The sequence below is a fragment of the Ursus maritimus genome, unplaced genomic scaffold (assembly GCF_017311325.1).
Source record: "Ursus maritimus isolate PB19 unplaced genomic scaffold, ASM1731132v1 scaffold_5, whole genome shotgun sequence".
Taxonomy (NCBI): Eukaryota; Metazoa; Chordata; class Mammalia; order Carnivora; family Ursidae; genus Ursus; species Ursus maritimus.
Window position 1 is genome coordinate 74,276,389 of NW_024426663.1, and position 24,480 is coordinate 74,300,868.

Below are 24,480 nucleotides of genomic sequence, written 5' to 3' on the forward strand. Positions count from 1 at the left end.
ATCCAAGTCCGAGGGCCTGAGAACCAGGAGAGCCCAGATCGATTCCGATCTAAAGGTTGGCAGGTCTGAGACCCAGGATAAGCTGAGGAGTCAGTTTTTCTGAAGGCAGGGAAAAGCTGATATTCCAATTTGAAGACAGTTAGGTAGAAGGAAATCTCTTATTTGGATGTGAATCAGCCCTTTTATTCTATTCAGGCCTTCAACTGACTGGACGAGGCCCACCCACATGAGGAAGAACAATCTGCTTTACTCAGCCTATTGATTTAAATGATGTTAATCTTATTATACAAAAGTCTCCAACTTATAATGACACGACTTACAAATTTTCAACTTTATGATGGTGCAAAAGCAATATGCACTCAGTAGAAACTGCACTTCAAATTTTGAACGTTTATCTTTCCCCTGGCTAGCGATATGCAGTACAATACTGTCTTGTGATTCTAGGCAGCAGCAAGCCCCAGCTCCCAGTCAGCCATGCAAGCACGAACGTAAAACAACCAATACATTTAGGACCATTCTACCCATATAACCATTCTGTCTTTCACACTCAGTATTCGATAAACTACATGAGACATTCAACACTTTATTATAAAATTAGCTTTGTTGAGCTAATTTTGCCCAACTGTAAACTCACGCAAACATGCTGAGCATGTTTAAGATAGGGTCGGCTAAGTTTTGATGTTCAGTAGGTTAGGTTTATTAAATGCATTTTTGACTTAGGATATTCTCAACTTATGACTGGTTTATTGAGGAAAATCAGTGAATACACCGTCATCCTACTGACTCTATTTCTCTGGAGAATCTCGACTACTAAAATAATACCATATATAAATGTTTTTCTTAATTGCTTTTTGCACTTAACAGTCTATTCTAGGAATCAATTTGTAGCAATGTCACAGCTATTTCTCATTTTGATAGTTCCATAAGATTCTATATGAACAGAGTCCTGAGAGTGGGTCATGGGTGTGTGTGAAATGTACACTTTAAACAATTTTCACAAAGTTGGGGAGCGTAGGTGGCTCAGTTGGTTGAGCATCCAACTCTTGCTTTCGGCTCAGGTCATGATCTCGTGGGTCGTGAGATCGAGCCCCACATTGGGGTCCACGCTCAGCGTGGAATATGCTTGGGATTCTTTCCCTCTTCCTCTCCCTTCCTCTCTGGCCCCTTCCCCATGCTCATGTGCTCTCTCTCCCTCAAAAATAAATAAATAAATCTTTGAAAAAAATTTTTTCACAAAGCTTGGCATATGCTTTCAAAAAATGTTAACAATACATTACATTTCCACCAGCAACATCTGACTGTTCTCATTCTTCACATCATCTTCAGCATTGGATGTTGTCACCTGTTCTAATTTTTGCTCATATGACGAGTGAAAATAAAATCTAATTCTCCTTTTAACTTGCATTCTCTGACTACTCGTGAAATTAAGCATCTCTACGTATGCCTTGGCTACTGAGATACAGCTTTCCATGACTTGCCTATTTTTGACATGTGCAGTTTTCTTTTTCTTACTAGAATATAATGGGAGATGAAATCCTTTTGATTATTTCTTGAGGTAAAACTAATAATTGGCCCAAAAATTTCCCTAATTTTGGGGAATCCTAATCAAACCCAAACTTAAACTTCTCACAATTTCCCCCCCAAAACAAAGGGAAAAGAAAAAGGGGGAAATACTGCCAGGCACTCTCTGGTACTGTTTATAGCTCCACGAGAGCTGGCACAGTAGGCATCTAAAAAACATTTGTCAAATGACCAAAGACCAGGGACTACCCTGAATGTTCTGCTTTGCAGAGCTTTTACACATCTCTGAACTGACCGAAATCCTAATAATCACAGACTGAATTTCTATGGCCTCAATAGAAGGAAGCTCAGACTTAGATAAATATTATTTAGAAAAAATAAAGTGACTTCTCTTACATTCCAGGGCCCATGGGGTAAAATTCATACATACCACAAATCTAAGGAAATGTGTCAAAGAGAACATTCGGGGAGGACTTGAACTGTAAAACAACAACAACAACAACAAAATACCCACCTTGGTCTAACTGGAAGAGGAACCCCATTCATGGTTCAGAAGATAAGACCAAATAAGAAAATGTGGGCCAATAATGGGAAATCAGAATAGGAGACTGTTAAAACTTAATTAAACACTTCAGCTTTGACTTTGGAATGGAACAGTCAGGTGGAGCCCCACAGGGTTTTGTGTTCAAAAGCAACTAGGTATTTGCCAAAATTATTTTTCATCATCTGAGCAGAAAGCAGATGAAAAACTTACACCTATCTGTATAAAGTAGGTTTTGTAATTTCTCAATATGGATTTTAGAAAAAGATTTGTCATTTCCAACCACACATCTGTACACAACATACTACCCGATACACTCCTCTTGACTTGTGAAATAACTGAGTTTTAGAATAATTTAGTGAGTTTTTGGATATTAAAAACATCAGTATGAATTAAATAAATCAATACCAACAGCTGTTTAACAGTGATAAAATATACTTTTATTTACTTTGTTGAGTCAGAGGGTCGTAAAAAAATTATTGCTAAAGTAGATATCAGGCAAACAGAAAGGTGCTTTAGAAGTCCAGTTACCTTGGAGTTTATTTAAACTAAGAGGAAAAGGTCATAATGTTTTCATGCAATACATACTTGGTTCTTTAAATAACAATTGTGACAAATAACAGAAAGAATTATGGAATGCTGCACTTGTGATCCATACAAAACACCAACATTTTGGATTGTACATAATTTAAAGAAATGTCTCAAACACTTTTTGAAATACTGTAGTAGCCAATACATAGAGGCATGCCTTAGGTGGGCACAGGAATGCAGTTTAGAAAAGAAAGAGAAATATCACACTGGAACTACTCAATTTCTTCAAAATCACTGAGCAAGAAAAGCAACATTGAACTTCCATACCGATTTTACACAACTTTTATACAGTACCTTGACTTAAATCCAAGAGCAAAAGTTAAGACTCTCCTCCTCTATTTTTGGTAAACAACTGCATGGTAAACTTAGATGACTTTTCCCCCTGGATTTTACCTGGGAGTGGCCTTTTTAATTTTTTATTTAAAAGAGGGCAGGTTTGGCACTTTTATACTGATGTCACCAATGTTAATATTTCTTGGGATCTCAGGAAGATTCATATTCTTTACAGCTGAGACAGCACGGGCTGGAGCTCCCGCTAAGCCAGCCTGTATACAGAGGCAAATAAAAGAAAAAGAAAATGTACAACTCAGGTGTAGCTCATCAAAAAACACTAAAAATGGAGGACAATGATAGAAGATTTTCATATAACAAGCTTAGAGACCAGATGGTAGTTTGAATTGGTATGGGATGGTTACTTTGAAATTCTAATCTATAAAGAGAAAACAGTTGACACGTTAAAAAATACAGTGAATACATGCAATGATAAGAACAGAAAAATTTAGATACAAATCAGCCTGTACTACTTAGAGATCACATCCAATATGCAAATGACAAAAACTAGACCTTCACCTACATCCTGACTTACTGACTTATGATACAAGCACAAAGCATATTTTATATTAGTTTCCTTTTTAAACATCTCTTGCAACAATCATGATAGATTTGGTTTTTTTGCTTTTGAAACAGCATTTATTATCAAAATATGCTATGAAATAAAAACTGAAAGTAACAGATCATACTTATTTAGTTTCTTTACTTAGGGCCAAACCCTTAAAACACTTCAAAACAACAAATTTTTTAAAAAATTATTTGAATTGTGGAGGCTCTTCTAAACTTTTCTAGGGAATTCTAAAACACTCGGGAAAAAAAAAAATCAGGCTTTTAAAATAAAGCCTCAGTCCAAAGAGAAGATGTTCTGCCTAAAAATGAAACTGTAACAAAAGGATCTTTCCAACCTTTGACGCGTTAGAAAAAATATAATGATTAAAAATACTTTGTCACATAAAGTAGATCCAACAACATATGTTCAGCTTACAATATACAAATTTGGAGAAAGAACAGCATAAATGCAAAAGGTACTATTTATTTTATATTAAATAAATGAATTTTAAAACTTCTAGTAGCATTAGTGTACAATATTTCACTTTCATCTTAATAGGGAAATTTATAATTTGTGAAATAATTTTGAAAGAAAATATGACCAAATATAAAAGAAAAATGCATATTTATCATCTGTCTCAAATAGCTACAACAGTCTTCATGCTTTTATGGTTTAAGTTAGATTTAGATTTCATCAATTTTTATTCAGGTGATATAATAAAGCCAACAAACACATCTGAATTCAGTGGCATACATCATCTTGACAAAAGCAGACAATTAGGTAACAAAAACAAATCTTCCACTTTGCTTAGATCACATATATGAGGCAATGTCTGTGTAATTAGAATTACTAGTTTTAATGTCCCTTTTTGAAATTTTAGGTTTTTTTCTCTTATGTAATCCTACCTCTTTTGTTAATTAAAATAATAATAATAATAAAGCTGTTACCTGAGAAAAATCTTGGACTGATACAAAATAGGCCAGTGTAAACTATTTGCTGAATAAAGGATACAAACATTGTTAAGCAATGAAGTAAAAGCCACGGATTATCAAGTCAGAATTGGAAATAATAGTAAAATAGTATTAATAATAGATATGGTCCACACAGGCAATGATATAAATGAAACACTCCATAACCAATTAAAGAATGAACAGGGCTGGAGTATTTAATTTTTATAATTGAATGGAAGTAAGTTGTTTCTGATTGACCCCTACATTTATACCTACCTGAAGCAATGCAGTTACTTTTATACCCCCCAAAGATGTTGGAGATAGGAAAAAATACTGTTTAGGGTAGCATGAATCATATTCAAAAGGGTCCTTAACCTGATTATTTCAAGTTCAACATCTAGCTACCAAAATTTAGAATGGCTTAGGATCAAAGAAGGATCCAGTTCAAAGAGCTTTACCATCTTGTCAAGGCTCTCTTCCTTTTACCCAAAAGTATGTTGTTGGCCAAGCAACAAAAATTATTTTACAAAATTATAGACATCCTGGAGCTGGTATCAGTTTTCCAGGTAGAAGAATTTTGTAATTTTTCTAATTAAAAAATCAATTTGCCACTATTTTTACTTGGATGAGTCTATACAGGGTACAAATGATGAGCAGACTATAAAAAGTATTGATAAGATATGTGAATACAAGTATTTTAAAAGGCATGAATTACTAGAGGATTTTTATTATTGAGAAAGAGAGAGAGAGAGAAGGTAGATGTGTGTGTATGTTTTACTGGATGCTATGATTTTACTTTTATAAATAGTAAAAAATAATTTTTTTAGCATTGAATTAAATGTCATTATCAAGAAGCCTTCTTTCCATAATACCCTTGTACCATGAACAGCTAAACTGAACTTGAGCAAAGAAAATGAGAATAAAAATGCATCCTGTTAAATTTCTTTAGATTAAGTCGTTTCTTTGTCAAGACCAAAGATGGTGTCGACTGTTGGCTGCTAATGAGAATACATAAAGTCAATATAGCAATTGATTTAAATAGCATATATGTGCCAAGTTCTTATTATGTAAAACCAAAATAAGTTTCTAAGTACAACAAACTACAATTCCTCTAAACATAAGCAGCAAGCCATAGACATGCAAAGGATGGCAACTATTCAGAACACGCAAATGAATTAAGAGAATCAAATTATTTCTCAAGCATGTTCAATACTTTTGTGTAGTATGTCAGGAATTTAAATGGTAGGAAATAAAAAAGTTGTGATGTGTACTTCAATTTTTAATTAAACTAACATTTTAAGAAATCAGATTTTGCAGAATATAAAATATAAAAAAAATATAAAAAGAAAGGCTGAGCAATAAGTAGATGCTTAAATGAGCTATCTATATATAAAAACTTAGGCTTAAAAATAAAAGACTTCCCAGGTAGTCAACACCAGAACTGCTATAAGACAAATTTCATTTTCAGACTTCCATGAAAGTGAAGTCTGAAACATTTTTATGAAAGAATAAAATGTAAAAGAGGTGATTTGCCATTAGGAGATCAGTTTGCCAACAGAGGGGTATAAAATAATTTTCAACTTCGTTAAGATTTTTTTTTTCAGTAAGATACAGTCAAAGCAACAAGATAACTTTTACTAATTCTTTTTTTTTTTGAACACTATAATTTACAGAAATTAAGCTTACCTGACTTGTTAGTCGTATGTAAAATTTAAAATGTAAAATTAAGATACTTCTGACAGTACATCATAGCTCTTAGCGATTTAAGATTACACAGCTGACGCAAAGCAGAAATCAAAATGAAACCCTACTGGAGAAATAACTTGTTTCCATCTGTGTTGTTACACTCGAGCATCACCATGGCAGGTAAACTGCAGCAACTCCACTAACAAAAATAAATATATGGATCCAAAGCAGTTAAGAGTATGAATTGGATGAAAGAATGAAGTACAGTATATAAAAGAATGGTCATGTTTTCTCTCCCATGAGGTTAAATAAATCAACAGAATTAAGAGAAAGAAAACAAAATGAAGTCTGCAAGTATACCAAAATGAGGCCAAACAGATAGAAGACTTATACAGACATACTCTCGGAAATTTCAAGCACTTGAATCACGAAGATAGTAATGGATGGATATGATTTGGTTTTGATTTTGTTTTTAAATTGCCAGACCCAAAAATAAACAAAATATGTGCAAGCAAAAGTGAAAAAGCAGCATTACTAAAATATATTTCAAAGAATCGGAAGGCTCCCTTTTCCTCATGCAATAAGCAATTAACTTTCTCGAAGGGAAAAGGAAACAATCTAGATATTTATTTCATCTAAGACATAAAATACTATCCTACCATCTTAAAATATTTTTTCAAGCTTGAAATACAGAGTAAGATGGTAGTGGGAATAATTTGTACATACTAAAACCTTTACCCACCCTTCCTGCTGGAAGTTGCTATATGCACATTCATAATTTTGACCTAACAGCAAAGTGAAAGAACATCAACATTAATAAACACAGTATTAAATGGTTTCAGACTCAAAATCATTAACAAAATAATGGCAGCTTTTGAATGCATGTTTTGAGCAAAACAGAAAATTCAGTATTTTAATTTCTTAATGTAAGGGAGAATAACTTTTAATCTGGGAATCTGTAATAGGCTTGCTCCTTGCTTTAAAGGCAGTGCTTTAATATTCCAATTATAAACAAACAGGTTAGAAATGCTAATGACAACCCTCTGGTGAGTAAGAACTACAACATTTTATAAAAAAATTTTATCAAAATCAGAATATTTAAAAATGTAAAAACCTTCCAGATTATATAATCCATTTAATATAATCTTCAGTTATAGTTTTAATTTCTAGCATAGCATTTGCCTGTGTAATACAGCAGACTAATGCCCAATTCATGGATTTAATGTGACTAATTCCAACCATTACAACTGAACTCAGGGGTCCTCACCATAATTTTGTAGAACAGAGTAAACTGCATGTCAAGGTAAGAAGCAGAACCAATTCACAAGCTGACTTCCCAGCATCATTGTATTAGGGCCACTTTTCTTATTCTCTGCTCTTTGAAAATAGATATTTGGTTTAAAAAAAGAAGAAGAACGCTAATTACTAATTCTAGTGATGGAAGTTAAAGACCCAAGTGGTTCTTTGCTAGAAAATGACAATTTAACAGAAATTAAATACTAGAACAGAGAAACTGGAGGTGATTTGGATCATCGGAATAAAGGAAACAATTACGTATTTTCTATTCCAGGGATAAAGTAATACAGATCTAAGGACCGTAAGTGGTACTCCCAGCTTCATGACAGAGCCCACCATCTTGGGACAAGAAATTAAAAAGCCACCTGTATGTTGCCGCTTCTCAAACATACCCAGAAAGTAATACTTTAGTGGCTAAAAAGCAATGCCAAATTCTCAGAGGCATTTTTCTTTCTTTCTTTTTTTTTTTTAAAGATATTTATTTATTTGACAGAGATAGAGACAGCTAGCGAGAGAGGGAACACAAGCAGGGGGAGTGGGAGAGGAAGAAGCAGGCTCATAGCGGAGGAGCCTGATGTGGGGCTCGATCCCATAACGCCGGGATCACGCCCTGAGCCGAAGGCAGACGCTTAACCGCTGTGCCACCCAGGCGCCCCTCAGAGGCATTTTTCTAATTAGTAAAGTGGGTAATTCAACTTGTTGAATTTACAGACTTTTTTTTCCTCTTTGGGACTCAATAAAGGGTTTTCACTTTGAAATTTTTGAATGGAGGCCTATAAGCATTTTCATTTTTCATTTTGGTACAGCTTTGTACAAAAGAAAGCTGTTCATCACCATTTAGATTGAAATTTTTAAAAAAATAATTTACAAAATTAACTTAGGGTGTGAAAAAAAAGGCATAGGAAATGCCAGGGAAAATTTAGTTTTATAAAGCTAGGAGTCTATTAAAAACATTTTCAATATGAGGCAATATGCTTTATAAAAATGTCCAAGGTTAACAATATTTTACTGAGTCTTACTTATTACGGTATTTGGATGTCAGAAGGTTGCTACCCTGGAAATCCATTTTATTTTGGTCAAAATATTTAATTCCAATTTTTAAAACTTTTAATTCAATTTTAGAAGATTTGTTATCTTATACTTTTTGTTGGCCACTTTTAATATGCCCTTGTTAGTCAAAACCATAAAAGCAATTCTGTTAAGACTTTGAAACTGAAAACCATTATGTGGGGGGAAAAGTACTATTTAAGTCACTATTCTAAGCCTTCATTGCTTCTCACTTTGTATGCAAAACTCTAAAGTTTCAGCTTTTGGTTTTCAAATTCACAGCTTCCAAAACCCAGCAGGCAATTTTATGTTAGAATCCTAATTTAGAAAGATGGGAAAAAAACCTATCTGTGAGAGTTAAATTGAGATTAATTTTACCATATGATTTTTGAAATAAACTCTACATTTTTATATACAAAGTAAAATGTCGTTTCTACAAATGTAATTTGTCAGTTAAATGACGATGTTTGAAAAAAAGAACAAAATTTAAACTTTCCTTTTACAATGCAGGCAGACAAAACAGAACAAACATGACATCAATGAAACACTAGTAAAATACAGTAAGTCTAATAAAAGATGAAGGAACTACAAGGAGAAACTAGAATGAAAAATAGGCTACAGGGACTACATGGGTTCATTAACACAAAGAATTTTTGAGTCTGGCCTAAATAATTAATTGCCTTTGACATCATTTTGCTTTCCCTTTGTTAAAGTACAGTTTTCTCAAAGTCAGCAATACCTTGTCTACCTGTCCTGTCTGGGAGATTGAAAGATAAAGGTCTGTAAGAGAGAAGAATGGAAAGAGCTAGAAAGATCAGGATGTTCAGAAAAAAAGAAGACTGACTTTAAAAAAGTAGTGACTATATTCAGACCCATTTATTCATCTTAAAAATAACATGAAATACATAAAAGCTAACAAGTCTCCCCAACCCCACCCCTCTACCTCCACCCCCAGGGAGTCCTTTTATTTCTAGGAAGATTCCTGAGTGCCTCTTACACTTCCCCCAAATCCCACCATCCTCCCACCCAGCTTAAACCCTCCTTTTCCCAGACCCCAATGTCATAGTAAACCATTTTTCTGTCAAATCAGGATAGATGAACATACATTCAGAACATATCTTTGTTTCACCTTTCTATAAAGATCTGGGAGATCTTTGCTTCTGCCTGTCTCAGTTATTGGGAATTAAACTGGTTTACTTTCCACTGTCACTGGAAATATACTACTTTTAAACCAAAATAATAAAATCTTTGATTTCTGACAAAGTAAAGGCACCTAGATATATCCACGTTATATCTTAAAAGTTGTACCTTAATTATACCCAGGCTGATTTTTAACAGGTAAATACTATCTAAATACCACTTAAATTAATCTTAAAATTATGATAACCAGGTCTTTTCATCAATCATGATATTCTGGATTTTAATTATTTCTTGACAAGTTTTTGTTTGCATAATAAATTTTAACTAATATTTAAGTAAGAGTCAGATTAATTAAAGGCTATAGTGTGGTCTCAAATAATTTTGGATTATTTTGCAGTCATATATTTGGTATACATAACCAGTTTAAGTAACATGGAAACAGAATCCATATGAAAACCTGGGCATTTCAATGTATCTGGAATAAAGGTGATAGTCTTCCAAACATATTATGAAAATTACTGAAGAATTACACAAAGTCAACATCATTTTTGGCATGATTTCTTAAAATATGATCAAGACTAAATGGCCTCACTTTGACCCCAAATCCTACTTTGTAACTAAGATATTAGCAGACATCACTTGATAAAAAACATAATGTTATGGTCTATTCCCAGATTTAAAACATATTTTCCAGTAAAGAAGAAAAGCTAATTTGTAACAGAAAACAGCTGACTGTACAAGTTAAAAGATGATCAGTAGATGAAAAATATCAGTACTTTTTTCACCAGTATTTAAAACCATTTTAAACAGAACTGTTTCTGTGAAGAGATTTTTTTTTAAGTTACAGTATTCTTATAACTATTTCCATTGAAAATGTAAATTTTGTATTTTACTGCTCTTTCTTTATAGATAAGGAAAAATTGCCTCATTATCAAAGTTTTACTGGACAATCAGAAAGCAAATATCCATTATGCAATTATTACAGGTCCTTCATGACTTTTGTCAGTATTATAAATAGCAAACCAAGGACAAAAAGAAAAAAAATAAAAAAGACATCACCAATGAAAAGAAGTTAAAAAACCTGGAATATGAACATTCCAGACAAAAGGTCAATATATTTTTTTACAGATGATTACACAGAAGTCACAAATTACCACATATCCATTCATTTTTGACAGATTATTAATGGATTGTGTCACTGTCTGTCTCTTGGCATTTAAAATCTATATCCACAGGTTTTTGTAAAGCAAGTTTTAACAGATTACAAATAAAAATTTAAATTTCGAGTTATCACTTAAGACTTTATAGCTCAGAGGTTATAGTAAATCTTTTACTATACTAAATAATATTCTGAGTTCTTTTCTTTGTCCTAAAACAAAACTTTCTGTATTAATCTGGTTGGTTTTTCCTTTTCAAAAACGAGTATTTTAAAAATTGACTGTAGAATGCCTAAAATATAAGTAGTTATTTAAAAGAATCATAATTATAAGCTCTTCACCATTACAAGCTTCTTTGGGCAACTCATAGCGATGGTAAACTGAGATATAGGGAAATGCAGGACAATTTTACTTTAAAATAGAACACTGGAAAATGTTTTTATAGAAAGTTTCAACTGTTTCTAACCCTCAGATTTCGGATTTATCCATCATCCTGTGTTTCATTCAATTCCAATGAGCATAGCATTACATTAAATGGATCATTCAAAGAGCCAACAAGATAAAAATTCTTTAGAACTCACCTGTTGTAAATTAATGCTAGCATATTTTAATACCTTGCTGCTTTTATAATAATAATTACTTTAAGTCAACCAAACACCTGGGCTTGTATTAATAATTATAAATAAAATTTATTTTTCTAATCTCAGTTATGACTATAAATAGCAAAGGTAACAAGTACAGTGTTCAACGACATGTCAAAACTATTCATCTTTCTAAACTTCTGCTACAGTAGTAAGAAACCACCAAAACAATGAGAACTCCAGTGGCTCAGCTACAGTACTTGTTATAGATATTCAGCCTAACACTTGAGGACAGAATCATAAAAATTCTGAAGTACGATTTTATTCGAATCTAAAGCGCTGGTGGATCCTCATGCACCTCATTTAACGGGACAAAGCTCAGCACGTGTGACTAACCAAATCTTTCTCCTACAGAGTGCAGAGAAAGCCACGAATGCACGCATCCTTGTGTAAAATATGCGACTTAGCCAACTTGTCAGTGACCTCTGGGAAGGATCCAGAATTAAAAGATTAAGGCAATGAATTTCTTTTTTCAGTGTTCACTCAGGCTTGCAAAGCACCAATTATAACTTGTTACTTCCTCATGAGAATTCCATTTCCTCTCCTTTCCTTTTCCAGAAATAGTTCTGTGACACTAAATTTATATATCTTTAAACTATCAGGTCTAAGATTTCCTTGATGATTACCAAGGTTTTGTAAAGCATATACGGATTTCATTATTCAAACACATAACTTCTTTTTTAAGCTGTTTAGAATCTGGAATTGTTTATTACCCAAGGCAGTTACAACCGTGGCTAAAAAAAGAATACACAAAACCATCAGGCAGATAGTAGTCACAGAACATTTAACATACTAAGCTATGTATATTCCATTTTTTGAAAACCGAATAAGCCTACCAGCTGTACTGAAAGGGTGATACCGAAGGACAAACAGTGAAAGCTCCACATCATGCATAATTTGTGGTCATGCGTACGACCTCCATCAACCAGAGCGCTTCCCATTCTTACCTCAGATTTCTCCAGTTTGTTTTGTGCATCAATTTGAGTCACAATCTCATTCATGTTGGTCTCCAATACCATTCCCCCCATCACCATTTCTGCAAGAATATTGTGAACCTAAAGGGAAAAATAGTACACGTCCATAAAGAAAATTCACTACAAAAATGTTTCATCATTCCAGTAGCTTTTGTTTCAAACACTACTGTGACTATTTCATAAGTATGAAGTGTAAAACAAAAATAATTTGGAGGGCTCATAATCCACGTTTGCTACTACTATGCAGCTTGAGACAGCTATAGAACGTCTTTAAGTCTTAGTTTAATAGGCTGTAAAACAGATATTAACAGTGTCTCCTTCCTAGACTGTTGAGATAAATAAGGTCATTCACGGAAGTGCTCAGAACAAAGTAAACGATCAATAAACACTACCTATTACTGTAACCAGTTTAATGCTGAAAAAGCATCTACAGTGGCCTTTTATGCCAGATTCTTAGGCAATAATTATTAAGTTGTTTTATGCACAAGGCATTTAATGAAGCCCTGTGGCACTATAACAAGCCCCTGATTGAAAGAAAGTAAAATTTCCTATTATTGTAGGTATTTTAATAATGGTTTTGTCCCAAATACCTCCATATGTGTAATACTTAGATATTTTTAATCATCAAATATACATCTTACCAAGACTAAAAATACCATCTTCTACTGGGGAAAAAATATAATCCAGGTGTCTTTTCATAGGTAGTTACTGAATCAAAAATCACCAACTCAAAGCTGAATTAGGGTATCACAGAATAGCATACTTTGTTATAATTTTTAAAAAACAATGTGGTGGTATAAAGAATGGAGACTCTGAAATCAGGTATGAATACTGACTCTACCACTTATTAGCTGTACACCCTTCGGCACACATACACCTGTTACCTCATCTGTAAAATAGAGATAAAAATAGTATAGACACCTCATAGTCATCATAAGAATTAAAAAATTCATGCAAAGTATGTAGCATAGTACCTAAAAGATATTATAAAGTAATTTTAAGATTTATTTATTTGAGAGAGAGAGAAAGCATGAGCATGGGGGTAGGAGCAGAGGGAGAGAGAGAATTCCAAGCCGACTCCCTGCTGAGGGCAGAGCCAGACACAGGGCTCCATCCCATAACCCTGAGATCATGACCTGAGCCAAAATCAAGAGTTGGCCATTTAACCGACTGAGCCACCCAGGCGCCCCAAGTAATTTTATTTTAAACAAAAACTGGTTTTGGTTAAATATATAATTATATAATTAGATTTTCATTCCTTTATAAGACTGCATGGAACTATATTCATGATTTTTAAAACCTATCATTATTTACTAATTTTTCATTTTGGAAAGATGGACACCTCACGTACAACTCTTGAAGAAAGAATTAAAGAATTATAAAAATTACTTTTCCTAGCAAACAAAACCAGAAGCCACAATTGTTTTAAAAACTAGTGCTAAAAAAATAAATTAAACCTAGTGCTAAATATCATCACTTCTAACTGCTATCCCTTTTGCGACTACTTACCACTTATTAAAACGATGTTTCAGTGCTGCACTTATGGTATTTAATTCTCACATTAACCTCTGTTACAGTTGAGAGAATAAACAAGCTCGCTCAGGACACATAAACTAGTATGTAGCAAACGAACAATTAAAACCTAAGTCTGGGGGCGCCTGGGTGGCACAGCGGTTAAGCGTCTGCCTTCGGCTCAGGGCGTGATCCCAGCGTTATGGGATCGAGCCCCACATCAGGCTCCTCCGCTATGAGCCTGCTTCTTCCTCTCCCACTCCCCCTGCTTGTGTTCCCTCTCTCGCTGGCTGTCTCTATCTCTGTCAAATAAATAAATAAAATCTTTAAAAAAATAAAAAATAATAAAACCTAAGTCTGAGTGACCCAAGTCCTCTTCCTTGCTTTCTTCTGTTAATAATACATGAAACTGATACAGTAAATTAATTTTTAGTCATAATCTATGAAGATTTAATTAAAGGTCAAGACGGTGATTGGATGATAAAATAGAATTACCTTACAATAGCTAACAGGTATCATATGGAGGAAAAGTGTTCAGAAAGTTAGCCCATGGCCAACGGATGGATTCGTTAAAACTTGTTTTAGCAGTGGAACTTCCCCTCTTCTTTTAAAAACAAATTCTCATGAGAAAGTACAATTTGTAATGCTGATAAAAGCACAGAAACTTCACCAACCCCACTTTGCTCATGCTTATACATTTACTACTGCCTTTCCAGAAATATCTCAGAAACACATGCAGATTAGTGGAAGTCATAGACTTCAGTATTGTAGAAATGTCTACCAAGGTTAGAGGTATTAAAATGAGTAGCCTGCAAATGTGCGTCATACTCAAGAAATTCTAAGAACATATGTCAATTTAATAAGGCCTAGGACTAGTAAATTTGTCCTCAAAGTAAAAATAACTCCAAAGAAGGCAAATTCAGAAATCTAGAGAAGATAAAAAATACAAATGAGAGCCTGTGTGCTAAATCCTTAAGCATAATCTCATTTATTAGAAATATAAGAAATGCCTAAAGAATATATTCTAGGTGAGGAGGTACTATATATACATTATGTAGAAATTCCAGGTTAACAGTATAGGAACAAGAATTAATTGGGAGAAGAGTCTAACATTATCGAGGTCATGGTATTCAGATAAGGTATGGAGGGATCATTTAGAAGCTGTCCAGTGACAGAAAACTTCATGTTCCAAGAATTGGGAGGAATTTTTGGCAGGCTTTATAAGATGATGATAAAAGTCTTGCTTTTGCTTAGAACTAACACATATGGCTGGCATATTCTAGTATTTTGTTTTATAATTTTTACTTAAAACAGATTTTTTCTTTTAAGAGAGAGAGTGTGCAAGAGGTGGGTGGGCAGAGGGAGAGGGAGAGAGAGAATCTCAAACAGTCTCCACACCCAGCAAGGAGCCAACACGGGGCTGGATCTCATGGCATGAGCTGAAATCAGGAGTCAGACGTTTAACCAACTGAGCCACCCTGGCGCCCCTTACCTAAAACGGAAATAAAAGATGACATTATGCTTGAAATATAACTCATCTACTAAATTGCTTTGATGTTCACCTAATATAAGGAAGGGTTCAATGGGTTTTTATCCCCTTTACTTGAATTTTATAGGTATTTAAGTGTCTTTTAAAAATAGCAAATACCACATTAGTAATGTATTTTTGCTTTTCTGTTTGTTTGTTTGTTTGTTTTGTTAGGATATATGCCCTATCCACCCAACCACATAGCTTCTTACGGACATAAACCACAACCTCTAATTTCATTATTATTTTTTAAAATCACAGTATAAGCAAATAGTTAAAAGTTCATGCTATACAGAAACTTAAACATGAAGAGTAAGTCTCCACCACCCTCTACTTCTGTTACTCGGTCCCTCTATTCAAAGTTAATCACAGTTAATTGTATCTTAAACAGGTTTCCCCCACTTTCCAAAAGTTCCCCTTACAGGCTTCACTTTTAAAAAAAGACCTACATTCACACCTGCTTTTGCTAATGGAAAGAAATCCAAAGAGAATTTTCACTTCTATGAAAGGGTAATTGCTTCTTTGCTTTGAGCCACTTTGACTTACAAAATGTTTCAGGGGAACACTCTACTTTTTGGACAGCAAGGGAAACCTGCATATCCTTCATGAAAACTTCTTATGCATATACTTGTTATGTGTGTGCAAATGTATGTCTAATTTACAGAAATGAGATCATGTAATATACACTAAAGTCACAGATCTACAAGAGAATAAAGAATGGACTGAAAGAGGCAGCAGAAAATAAGAGTGTGAGTTAACGAAAATAATAAAACATACTTGTGCCAGATTTATGGACAACAATGATCAATGAAACTGTGTTGGTAAAAGTAAAGAAACAAAAACACAGGGGCGCCTGGGTGGCGCAGTCGTTAAGCGTCTGCCTTCAGCTCAGGGCGTGATCCCAGCGTTCTGGGATCGAGCCCCACATCAGGCTCCTCTGCTAGGAGCCTGCTTCTTCCTCTCCCACTCCCCCTGCCTGTGTTCCCTCTCTCACTGGCTGTCTCTCTCTCTGTCAAATAAATAAAATCTTAAAAAGAAAAAAAAAAAAAGAAAACCACGAAACTGTGAAATGGTGAATCTACACTATTTGTTTTACATTTTTATTCAAATTCCAGTTAGCATACAGTATAATATTAGTTTCAGGTATACAATACAGTGATTCAAAACTTACTTGGAACAGCCGGCGCTCATCCCAAGTGCACTCCTCAATCCCCATCACCTGTTTTCCCCATCCTCCTACCCACCTCCCCTCTGGTGACCATCAGCTTGTTCTTTATAGTTAAGAGTCTGTTTGGGGCACCACGATCAGTTCAGCGGGGAGTCTGCTTCTCTACCTCAGCCCCCACCCCAAACAATAAATAAATCTTAAAAAAAAAAGCGTGTTTCTCAGAATGTACACTATTAATCACCACACTCTTAAAAATGAGACATCTACAGATTCCTCAGCGATATAGATTATTAGATCAAAAATGAATGGGATAGAATTATATCTATAATATGGTCACACTGAGGTTTACAAAAAAATTACATACACAGGCACACTTAGATATACCCAGAAAGTTCCTGGAAAGACACACGAATACTTTTTAGCCATTTACCTACTGAAGGACATCTTGGTTGTCTCCAAGTCTGTGCAATTATGAAAAAAGCTGCTATAAACATCTGTGTGCAGGTTCTTTCGTAGACTTGTTTTCAACTCCTTTGGGGAAACACCAAGGAGCATGATTGCTGGCTTGTATAGTAAGAACATGTTTAGTTTTGTCAGAAACCACCATACTGTCTTCCAAAGTGGCTGTACCATTCTGCATGCCCACCAGCAATGAATCAAGAGTTCCTTGCCAGCACTAGCTGTTGTCAGTGTTCAGGATTTTGGCCATTCTAACAGGTGTATAGTGGTATTTCACTGTTGTTTTAATTTTCTGCAAATATTTTTAAAGTATAGTAGTTACCTAAAAAATGGAACTGGGGGACTGAGGAAGAATAGAGACTCGTCTTTCACTTCATAGTTTTTGTTTATGTTTTGAAAACGTTGACCATGTGCATATATTAAAAAAAAAAAAAAAGCCTGGCAAAAATAAGAGAGAGATCATGCAGTCATTCAGAAGAATAATATTAAAGACTACAGTCATGCATGTATTCAAGTTATTTAAGAGGTAGCACAAAGGTGCTGAATATTTATTAGTGATAAAACGAAAATGCCACTTTTTCCATGCATTTATTTTTTTAATGTTTCAAGTTTTTATTTAAATTCTAGTTAGTTAACATATAGTGTAATACTGGTTTTGGAAGTAGAATTTAGTGATTCATCACTTACATGTAACAGCAAGTGCTTATCACAAGTGCCCTCCTTAATGTCCATCCCCCCCATCTACCTCCCCTCCAGCAGCCCTGTTAGTTCTCTATAGTTAAGAGTCTCTTATGGTTTGCCTCCCTCTTTTTCTTTCTCCTACGTCCATCTGTTTTGTTTCTTAAATTCCATGTATGAGTAAAATCATATGGTATTTGTCTTTCTCTGACTTATTTCACTTAGCATAATACTCTCTAGCTGCATCCACACCATTGCAAACGGCAAGATTTCACTGTCTTTGATGGCCGAGTAATATTCCTTTGTATTTATGCCATATCTTCTTGATCCATTCATCCGTTGATGGACACGGGCTCTTTCCATAGTTTGGCTATTGTTGATAATGCTGCTATAAACAGCTGGGTGCCTGGCCCCTTTTAATCAGTATTTTTGTATCCTTTGGGTAAATACCGAGTAGTGCAATTGCTGGGTCGGAGGGTAGTTCTTTTTTAACTTTTTGAGGAACCTCCATGCTGTTTTCCAGAGTGGCTGCACTTTCATGCATTTAAACATTTTGTAAAAATTCTATCTATGTGTCAGTGCAGAACTTGGAGACTTTTGCCTAGTACTACTCTAACTTATTTAAGATTAAATGGTCTCTATATTATTTTATTATTATTTATAAAATATATTGCAAATTGTGGGTATCTAATAAATATTATATATAATTTTTTCTTCAAAATTATTTATCTCAATTATTTCAAAATTCAAAAGTTAAAGAACCAGTGGGTTTTTTTTTTAGTGATGTTCACTACCTCAGTAGTAAACCATGTTTATTAAATATTTTTTAAAGTTTTTATTTAAATTCCAATTAGTTAACATACAGTATAATATTAGTTTCAGGCATACAATATAGTGATTCAACTCTTCCAGACACTACCCAGTGCTCATCACACATGTCTATTACATACCTATATAAAGTGCTTACAGACAGCAGCATCTTGGTTGAATAAAGCATATGTAATCACTGGAGAGTAAAATGAAGACTAAAGCAAACACAATTCACTTTTTAACAGGAACAAGCCCTCTACTAGACTGAAGCAAACATAAAAAAGGATAAAGAAAGGAAAGGAGGTCAAATTATATAGATTTCTTTCTATAGTCAGGCACTTGTTTGCAGAGCATAAAAGCTACTTTGCTATAACTTATGTTAGAAATGAAGTCCTCTGCACCAAGTATTTTTTACTTTGACTATATTAATATCTGACTAGAGGGGTAGTCAAGTAAAATATGGCACATCACTCTGTTTAATCTTCATCTAAGAATAAAGCTGGTATGTATGTATTGACAGGATTCATCTAAAGACAGGTGATGTGAATAAAGCCAGGCAGAGCACACTGTGCAAAATAAAAACAAACTCCATCACTCACTAAACCAAGAGAACTATGCATATCTTTGAAAACATATAGGAAAAAAGTCTAGAAACCTATCTAGCCAAACTATTAAAAGAAATTACTTTAGGGAAACAGTGTAGGATGGGGCTGAGTGGGTATAAGGAGGGGGACAAGGTAAGAGGAAATTTAATGTTTAATCATATAGTCTTCAGTATAGCTTGACTTCTTTGTTTCTGAAGAAAGATTATTATTATTGTAATTTTAAAATAATAAAATATTTTACTATGGATAATAGTGTAATGTTCTTTAATGGTTGTATGTCTGTCAAACAGAGACACAGACACAGACAGACAGATATCACCTATCCTCCTAAAATAACTACAAACTACTTGAGGAATGGGATAAGGGCATATTCTTCATATAACCCTCCAGAATGTTAAGCACTCAATAAATATTTTGTAAAATGTGTTTTGCAAGAACACCTTTACCTCTGCTTGCAGCAAAAAGATATTGTAAGACATGACTTTTTAAGAAGATTTATTTATTTATCTTAGGGATAGAGAGAGAGTGTGCAAACACACACACAAGCGGGAGAGGCAGAGGGAGAGGAAGCGAGAATCCCAAGCACTGAGTGCAGAGCCCCACGCAGGGCTGGATCGCACGCCCCTGAGATCGCTACCCCAGCCGAAACCAAGAGTGAGATGCTCAATCGACTGCACTACCCAGGCGCCCAAGACATCATTTTTTAATTATTAAGACTAGCCACTTATGATGAAATGTTTTGTTTCAACACAGGTTCTTGCTGTTTGTGTGTGTGTTTAGATTTATCTGAGAAAGCGAGTGAGCGAGAGTGAGGGGAGAGACAGAGGGAGATGGAGAGAATCTCAAGCAGACTCCCTGCTGAGCGTGGCTTCCCAACAGGGGGATCTATCTCAGGACCCTGAGATCATGACCTGAGCTGACATCAAGAGTTGGACACTTAACTGACTGCGCCATCCTGGTCCCCCAATGACTGACTATGTTAAATTATGTTGGAAAATTTCAATTTATGTACTTCTGTGGGTCGTGTTGTTACTACTTTGATAATTAAAATTTTAATATATATTTGCTAATAAAAATTTTAAACAATGTACCTAAAGTAATCTATAAATACCTGTATTTATAATTCTAATTGTTGTAAATAGATCTCTCTTCACATTCTGGTATTTCTTCAAATCTAAGCTACAACTGATCATTTAAAAAACTATTATTTTACATACTAATGAAAAGGAAAAACACTGCCAATTAAATTATGACAAGCTATAGAATGTAACATGAATCCCAATCTCAAAAGTGTTACAAGGTGAGATAAAGCTGCAATTTTAGAGCCAGTGAAATATGGTATTTTCTCATCATTTTTAGCCCCACATGGGTTGCTAAATAAAAGTTATAATGAAAAAACTTAAGTAAAAAAATGAATGTTTTGGGGGTTTACTGGTGTCACTGCCAACATTAAAGAAAAAAAACAGCTTAGCTTCAGAAATATGTCCTGTCAAAAGATATTTATCACAATTTCATTAAATCTAAAAATCTTTTTAAACGTTGCTATAATTATTCTCCAACAAAATATCTGACAAATCAAAATCTTATACAAATTAAAACTTTGAGTTGATAATGTTATTAACCTTAAGAAAGTATTTGCTAAGAAAATAATCAGTTTTAGAGTCATCTGGTTAATATTATCTTGAGACTAAGTCAGTTGACCAGGTTCTGCTGCTAAAGTACTATTCCTCCCAAACTACTGGTTTCTTGCCCAATACGCTGTCAAAATGATATATCATTGTAACGTATCAACATATCATATATATATCATGAAAGGAAATCCTAAAGTATGACAATTTTGAAAATAATTCTGAAAGGAATTAGGAGTATATTTTGTTAGCCTATCAAAATTTTGATACAATTTTCAAGACAAAAGTAGAAAGGGAAAGTATATAACATATTACTAATAATGAAGACGGCTGTTAATTGTTGACCAATGAAAAGCAACAGGGATATAGTAATTCAAAGTAATAGGTAAATCTATTTTGGTACACAATGCATTGTTTACTAACACTGAATATGAATGTCTAAAAATCTGAAAATTCAAAATATTCAAGTCTGTTTTAAAAAACAGAAAGCTGTTCTACTTTTTACTCTGTATTCCGGGCTGAGTATCAAGAAATCCTTTTTAAAAGCTGCTTATTATAAAAGTCAGAGCTGCTCATTAAAAGATCTGAGGATACTCCAACTCCCTTTTTTTCCCCTTCCTGGTTTCTGTGTTATTAGTGACTTGTATTTTAGTGCCACAAATTCTTTTCATATTAATCCCACAAGTACTTTAATAGTCAATGTTCTTTTATCCTTACCCACAAATTTACATCTTTCTTTGTTCTTCCTTCTTTAAACTCATTCCTTCTTATATCTCACATTTCCTTCTGTGTAATGTACCTTCTTTTAGAATTTCCTTTAGGCTTGCTGGTAGCAAATTCTCTCATTATTTTTCTCTGACAATTCTTGTAAGATATTTTTTTGACTTGAGAATTACAGTTGGGCAGTTATTTTCTTTCAACACTAGGTCTTCTAATTTCTGTGGCTGCTGTTGAGAAATCATTTCCCAATTTAATCACTGCTCTTGTGAAAGTAATGTTTCTTTTATTTCTGGATGATTTTAAGAGCTCTTTCTCTGCTCTTCAATTGTACTATCACTAGCCTAAATGTAAATTTATTTTTATTTATTCTGCTTGTGATTCTGTTACCTGTGGATTGGTATCTCTCTTTAATTCTGGCAAATTCCCAGCCATTAGATACCCAGGTATTATGAATATGCCTTGTTCTTTCTCTCCTCTTCTTCTGAAACTAAGAATAAATGTTCATTAGACCTTCCTTGCTCAATCTTCCTTGATTTGTAAACCATCTTCCATATTTTCACTCTTTCTTGGCTTTTTATGTTCCATTATGGACAACATGTTCTGGCTTTCCTTTTACTCAGATATGTGTAATCTACATTTATATACATATTCATTCATGGGAATTTTCCATTTTGACATTTTTTTGCCTCTTCTAGAAATCCTACTGAGTTGTTTTTCAAATCATCTGGAATGTTTTTTGTAATACTTTATTCATTGTAAATTTTTATCAGAATTGACTTTCTAACAACCTGCTTAGTCGATGAGGACAGGGGCTGGCGTGTCTGGAGCCAAGCTTTTGGCTGGCGCTGGCAGGCAGAGTGGAGACTGGCATGTCTGGGGTTTAGCTTTCCAATAGCCCAACTAGGAGTTTGGTTAAAAAAAGAAAGAATTGGGGGTGCCTGGGTGGCACAGCGGTTAAGCATCTGCCTTCGGCTCAGGGCGTGATCCCAGCATTATGGGATCGAGCCCCACATCAGGCTCCTCCGCTATGAGCCTGCTTCTTCCTCTCCCACTCGCCTGCTTGTGTTCCCTCTCTCGCTGGCTGTCTCTATCTCTGTCGAACAAATAAATTTAAAAAAAAATCTTTAAAAAAAAAAAAAGAAAGAATTGAGCAAATAAATAAATGCGTCAGGAATAATGAGAACAGTAAGAGTGAGAATAATTAGAATAATCTTTCACTGTCAGAGTAGCAAGTTGCAAATACAGAAAAGGAGAAGGCTAGAATAAATTTTGTACTGTTACACTACATTCTGAGGTATTATGAAGAACTGAATGATTTTTTAAATATATACAGATAGAGAAATAGGTTATGGGGTGCTATAGGTTACTGTGCACACACACACACACACACACATACCTACATCTATTTCCTAGCTTGGCTCAGAGAACCAGGAATAATATTATCCTGGTAGCAATGAGCAAACATGGTACTGAGATTGTCATTTCTAAACATCATTGTCCGCAAAAAAGAACCAGGGTTCCTTGAATAAATAGCTGACTCAGGGCTGGACAGAAAACACGTTTCTGCTCTGTTCAAAGAAAAGGCCTAGAAACAATGACCAGCCTCATAATTATGAGCACCTCCAGACTGTGGTTTCCATATACCGTTCCCCACTAAAAGGAATCAGGGCTCCTAGAAGGAATGGCTGGTAACATTCCTAGAGCAGGAAATGAAGACAGTGGGTCCGCAACATTTAGTACCAGAACACAAAACAGCTATCAAAGTCTATGGAGGGGAGGGAGTGGCAAAAGGGACTCAGAAGACAACCTGGAGGGGCTCCCCACTGGCCAAAGAGAGGGCAATGTAAGCGTCCAAAAGAGTAGTATCTTCAGTGAATTAAAACAAATCGAGTATGTTAAAATTCCTATGTCACAGGGAACTAAAACAAAACAAAACCAAAAACCAACAATAATCACTTTTGATGGGTATTAGGGAACTGAACTGTTAGGAAAACTGACAATAAAGGGAAATAATCTAGAATTTATACTGCCTTTCCTATATAATCTGTACCTTTTAAACCCACCATCTCTGTCTTTTAATAGATTCATTCAATTCACACTTATTGTCCTGAATAATAACAGATCTATTTTAAATCGGTACTTTCACTTTTCATCATGAAGTTGGTTGATCAAATTTTATTTATATTATTTCCACCATCTTTTAAATCATAATTTCATTAATGATTATGATCTCTTTCCTTGCTCTCTTAATCAAATAAATGACTTTACTATTACTTATGAAACCTTTTTATGTGACTGAGAAACCTTTCAGATCAGATTTTCTTGGTGTATGTGTGCCGTCTTCAGTCTCCACATCCAAACCAATTTTGCATAGGGAGGCTGCCCCATTACTTCAGGGTGACTTCTGGACTAATCTAGTCCAAAAGCAGGCTGAGGGTTGTGGGCAAAATTCTGTACCAGACCCTAAGGAAAAATGAGCTGAGCCAGTTAAGAGATTTCTGACTGCTGGAAGGTCCGGGGCTGCTTCAGAGTTGAAAATAATCCTACTCTCCTAGAAGGGCTTAAAATAAGACTAGCATTCTTCTGGACGGAGAATGTAGGCATAGGAAAAGTCTACTTGACTGGTCTCTGACTCCTGCTATCCTGAAGCTTTTTGTCTCATTGCATTGAAAAAAATTAAAACAAGTACTTAGGCCAGAAAGAAGAGATATAGTTACTTCGGGCAGGTTTTTAAACAGTGATACACTACTGTGTGAACGGAACAGGCTATACGTACTACATACTATATGACCCCATTTCTGTTTCTCTTAAAGACTTACTTGCTTCTGCGTGCACTTGTACCAAAAAATTGAGAAATACACATGCTTTAAAAAGTTAACACTAGTGTTAATTAAACAATTAGACAGAAGTGGTTCTAATACCTTAGCAGCCTAAGTAAGCAAACCAAA

At 34.5% G+C, this 24,480-nt stretch overlaps 1 protein-coding gene across 2 annotated transcripts in view; it reads right to left on the minus strand.

Annotated features, from left to right (window-relative positions):
• Nucleotides 1–2,584: 2,584 nt before the first annotated feature.
• Nucleotides 2,585–24,480, minus strand: part of AP3S1 (adaptor related protein complex 3 subunit sigma 1) — a 68,797-nt gene continuing 46,901 nt past the window's right edge. For both annotated transcript variants that reach the window (XM_040622561.1, XM_040622560.1), the window contains 2 exons: nt 12,398–12,505; nt 2,585–3,198 (listed from right to left, as the gene is read on the minus strand). In XM_040622561.1, coding sequence (XP_040478495.1) covers nt 3,070–3,198; nt 12,398–12,505 — 237 coding nt within the window. In that variant the 3' untranslated portion in view covers nt 2,585–3,069. The remainder of the gene's footprint in view (nt 3,199–12,397; nt 12,506–24,480) is intronic.